At 36.1% G+C, this 5,346-nt stretch overlaps 1 protein-coding gene across 1 annotated transcript; it reads left to right on the top strand.

Annotated features, from left to right (window-relative positions):
• The first annotated feature begins 321 nt into the window (after nucleotides 1-321).
• Nucleotides 322-5,346, top strand: LOC142605683 (KH domain-containing protein At3g08620-like). The gene is made up of 7 exons (XM_075777112.1): nucleotides 322-888; nucleotides 1,006-1,094; nucleotides 1,611-1,762; nucleotides 3,696-3,812; nucleotides 4,035-4,151; nucleotides 4,290-4,433; nucleotides 4,993-5,346. The coding sequence occupies exons 1-7, from the start codon at nucleotides 809-811 to the stop codon at nucleotides 5,137-5,139; spliced, it is 846 nt and encodes a 281-aa protein (XP_075633227.1). The 5' UTR covers nucleotides 322-808; the 3' UTR covers nucleotides 5,140-5,346.

Genomic DNA, 5,346 nt, shown 5'->3' with positions numbered 1-5,346 from the left:
ATTTTAAACTTAAAAATTGTAATTTAAACACACATACCATACGGACCCTAAATATTTCATAAACTAATATTTTGTGAGATCCATTAAACTTTTTTTTTTCTTTTATAAATCGCCAACCTTGTCCATATTTCAGTGTCTCATTACTAAGTAGTAGGGCTAGTAGCATTAATAAGTTGGACCATGATTGAACACGTATCTCCACGCGCTGTAACAAGAGAGTGTACAACATTGGCGCTGTTGCTGTCAGTGTCAACTGTCAACGTGGCAATTCAAAAATCTCATAGCCAACACACACACAACACTACCTAATGACAATGAATCAATGAGCAACAAAACGCCCCCCCTCTCTCTCTCTCTCTCTGCTTGTGCCTTGCTTTGCTTTGCCTTGCGTTGTCTCACCACACCACCATCACCGCCTCACCTCTCTCTCTCTCTCTCTCTCTCATACCTACACACAAGTACACAAAGAAGCACCTTTGGAAAATTTTCAAACACACCGACCCCAAAACACAAAAACCATTTAAACCCTCTCCTATTTAAAACCCCACCATTACTACTGCATTAAGAAAATCATTACAATAAGAAAAGAAAAAAAAAACCCCTTATTTGTTGTACCCTCATCAATAATATTTAGTCTTTGTTGTAACCCTTATCTTCTTTCTTCTTCTTCCCCAATATTTATCTCAGAATGGTTCGGTATCGTTGACAAACCTTTGGAGTTTGCTGTGTACATCTCATCTCTACAATCAAAGATTGACTCTTATTCTCTATTTTTTCATCTGGGGTTGCGTATATTATTGTTAAATTCATGTCAGGTTTATACACACAAAATTTCTCGCCTGCAAGAACTGTGTCTCCACATATGAGAAGTACCTCGGATGTGGACAGGCAAGCAATCAAAGTTCACAACTTTATAAGAATTTCTGGTTTTCATGTTCACTTTCTGACACCCTTTTAATCTGTGGATGTTTTTGTTTATGTATCGTTTGTTGTTGTGTTTTCCAGTCAGTACTTGACAGAGCTGTTAGCAGAGTACCAGAAACTTGTACCCTTCGTGCAAGTCCTTCCTATTTGTAGCCGACTCTTGAATCAAGGTTGGTTTTTTCGGATCCAAGTTTGTCTTGGTTCATGTTAGATTATCCGATCCTTCTAGGAAGGATTTGTGATACTTAGCAGCAAAATTAAAATTAATATAAATCCATGGAATTCAACTTCTTTGTTAGGAAGACCAAATTGAATAGTTGAATCTATTATCTATATATTGCTTAAAACATAAATAAGAGGACTACACGTTTTTACAGTTCTTAATGGTCCAACTCTTGTTTCTTGTTTGATAAAATTCTCTTGAGAGATTAAAAAAACATGCTTACTTTGGGTAATGTTGTCTACCACATCTTTAAAATGGGATTTGGAAACGAATGTGATGGCTCTCCTGCAAAATTGATCAAAGTTGATTTAATCAAATGGTCTATGTTAGTTTGATTGTACTGCAGTCTTTTATAATCTTATGAACCTTGTAAGGGCAATAGTTCGCTTTTCAATTTTCGCAGAGTCATATTCTACATAGTGAAAAGAGAAATCTTTAATTTTTGTATTTTTATATGTGACAGAGATATTACGGGTTTCTGGAATGATCCCCAATCATGGGCTTAGTGACTTTGACAGACTGCAGCGTGGAAGCCCTAGCCCTATGGCTTCATTTGACATGATGGCAAATAATAGAGGAACAGGCTTCAATGGTTGGAATGGCCTGCCGCATGATGTAAGTAATTGCAACTTTGTCAATCTCAGAATAGCCCCTTCAGTCTACTTCTCCGGTCTTCGGTTTTAACATTCTTCTTCCATCCCACTATAATATATGGATATTATTCTTTCCAATTGTATTTAGAGAATATGATCAAATATGTCTAGACATACAAAATTTATCCGTGTCGGCTTAGAAACATGACATTCTTGGACTACGAAAGGAGAACTCGTATAAAGGGCACTGTATGATTTAGCGTATTTGGATTGGCTTATTTGCTGAAAGTGGGTAAACAAAAAGCTAAGCTTTAAAAAGCTGTGCATAAACAAATAAGCTAAATAATCTCTAGAAAAAGCTAAACCAAATGCACACAACTTAACCAATTAGAGATGATGTCAATGTGGTGCACTTCTTAATTCAAGCCAGAAGTGTTGGCCGTATATTAGATTACACTTGGTTCAGAAGGCCATTTTGCTACATGTTTCTGCTTCCTATCATCAACCTATTGCATTGGCAGTTCAACAATGTTTAAATTATGAATATCTGGTTTTTGCCCCATTTAATAATTACAATTAGTTCATAGGGTAGTGCTGATGCATTGCCAATAGTTCAAAGTTAGTTGTGGAAGGTATGCATCTCGTATTGCATGTATAAGCTGCCTATTAGTATATCATATGATTCCCTCTGTTTTGCTTCACATCTTCTTATGAAAGTATGTGAGAATAGATGGGGAGAACATGCCCAGGAATGTGGAAAGTAGTGTTTGATTTGTAAATGGCATTGGTTGTGTTCAGGTGGCCATTCGTGCCATAACAATATTTCATAATTTAGACTGAAATATGAAAAATAAAATGAAGCTAAATATCTTGCCCTAATAACAAGTAACCGTACCTTAAGCTGTGTCATTTATCCTGATGCTTAGTGCCGATTTATGCGTACCAGATGGTGCATGCTTCACTGATTTTAGTGAAAAATTTAAAAAGGGTTTGTTACTAGTTGTCCAAAAATAATAGCCAATGAGCAATAGCTCAAATGACACCTGCTTTTTCATAAAGAAATGCGTGGAGGTCAAAGTCGTGGGTTCAAAATCCATAGAGAGTGTGTGTAACTTGCCAATTGAAAATACTAGCCATGGAATGAACTAATGTTTGACATCCTATGTAATATGCTCCATGCATTTCAGTTTACCTCAAGCTAAGATAACTATTCCTTAATGCCATACTCCCCTGACTCAGGTTCCTCCTTCTACATTCAGGTTAAGACAGTTTATTTAGACCCGAAATTAATATACAAGATGCATGCATTCTCAGTTCTTAGGTCCAAATGGTATGCAGGTGCAGGTATTAATGGGGATATGAGGGTGAATTTCATAGAATTCAATCCATGGGGAATTTCTTACAAGAAGCTTTACTTGTGTTGGGGTCCATCAAATGTTGCAAGTGGAATTGTTTAAAAATCTGCAAATCTATGTAGTACTTGAACATTGCTAGGGATAATTTAATAAGAACTGTAAGAAGTCTGAGAAATGTTCAATAGCATCCTGGGGACCTTGAAGAGTTGGACTCTTGATTGAACTTAAAACAAAATGCATGGTATATGCTATTAGATCATTAGGCAACGTGTACCATCAATTTCTTATTAATAACGTCAAAAAATGATTAGCAACTTCTAGTTTTGTTAGATGTTCAATTTTTTTCCCCTATTGTTTGTGTCTATTCCCATGAACTGCTGCACAAGTTGAATATATGTATTTTAAAATTATGTGTTTTCTGTTATAATTTAACTCACTGCTCGTCATTTAGACTAGGTAGAACTTGACGTCTAGGCTTCTCTGTTCCTTTCAAATTTCAATATTTCTCTGCTTTGATTTTCCTTTTTTCCCTACTTTTTTTGAACTCAGTGAGTGTCATTCTTGTTACAGTACTAAGATCTTGGGTTCATTATGTAACAGCGGTTAGGAGGACCACAAGGGATGAATATGGACTGGCAAGCGGCACCAGCAAGTCCAAGTTCCTATATTGTCAAGAAGGTTTTGCGCTTGGAGATTCCTGTTTATAGCTATCCAAATGTAAGCAATATACAAATGCATATGTGATATTGATGTCTAAATTCTTTCATTTTCATTGAATGCTTTGAGTGTTAAGAAATTATATCTATATATGTTCACTGGACAGTTGTTACAAATTGTGAGGTTTAAGGGTACTAAAATTACTCCCCTCAAACCCCCCCTTCCCCACCAAAACACCAAAAATAAAAAGTTTGGGTGGTAACATCCTTCAATATGTTTCAGTTTAACTTTGTTGGGCGGCTGCTGGGCCCTAGAGGCAATTCACTGAAGCGGGTGGAAGCTTCTACAGGTTGCCGAGTGTTTATTAGAGGAAAAGGTTCAATAAAAGACCCAGATAAGGTATTAACTCAACACAGCCTTAATTCCAGCTAGGTGGAGTAGCTACTTTAATCCTCCTAGACCATTTTTATGTTTATCTCAAAATTTAGTTATTAGTGACTCTTTTGTAAATCTCCTTTGCTTTTTTCTACTCTTAAGGAGGAGGCATTGAGGGGAAGACCAGGTTATGAGCATTTGAATGATCCGCTACACATTTTAATTGAGGCTGAATTACCTGCCAATGTCATTGATATGCGGTTGAGACAAGCACAAGAAATCTTAGAAGAACTTCTTAAACCAGTGGTATCATTTCAGTCTCATTCCTTCTGGAGTGTTCAAATACTATAGAAGCATGGTGCATTTTTACTGAACAAACTTAGTTTTTGTTTATTGCACATGGTCAGTTGAATGTTTTTAGTCTGACATTTTCAGAAATTTATGAAGATGTTTTTTTTTTTCTTCATCACATTTGGAATGCGATTTAAAAAAGATGAAATTAGGAATTATTGCCTTTTGGAATACAACCAGTTTGTGGTTCTTCCTGGAAGACCTTGTGGCAATGTTAGATCCTCACTATTATTTTCTTTCACTCTTCAATCCTGGCTTTACTCTGTGTTCATTATATCACACGAATGATCAATTTACTCTTTTCTGCCCTCTACATGGTATTACGTAGTCAATCCAAACTCTAAAGTCAATAGGTATAAAGTGAGATACCATGTAAATTTGCGTATTCTGGATGAAGTAGGGAATAATTCTTACTCATGCATGTGTCCTTTGCTAATATTTCTTGCTCTTGCATGATTATAATGTCTCTTTTATACACTCAGGACTTTTTTTTTTCCCTATTTTTGCCATGCAGGATGAGTCACAAGATATTCTTAAGAGGCAACAGTTGAGGGAACTGGCTATGCTAAATTCCAATTTTAGAGAAGAGAGCCCTCAACCGCATGGTACCATCTCTCCTTTCACTTCCAATGGAATGAAACGAGCTAAAACGGGACAATAGTAATTTATTTAGTTCAATCTTCTATTTTGTTCATCTATTATACAGTCCAAGATATTCTTGCCAATTCATGGCCCTTGATGTATTTCAATTCTGTATAGCTACAAAGAGAGGGCCTTTGCTGATATTTCTGAAACATTATAGATGGTGCATTTTTCAGTGACATAAATTTTAACAGGGAGAGGAAAGAGAAATTCTTTTATCATAGCT

This window comes from Castanea sativa, chromosome 8 (genome assembly GCF_040712315.1).
Source record: "Castanea sativa cultivar Marrone di Chiusa Pesio chromosome 8, ASM4071231v1".
NCBI classification, from domain to species: Eukaryota; Viridiplantae; Streptophyta; class Magnoliopsida; order Fagales; family Fagaceae; genus Castanea; species Castanea sativa.
Note: the sequence above shows the minus strand (reverse complement) of the source record. Positions and strands in the feature narration are given on the sequence as shown.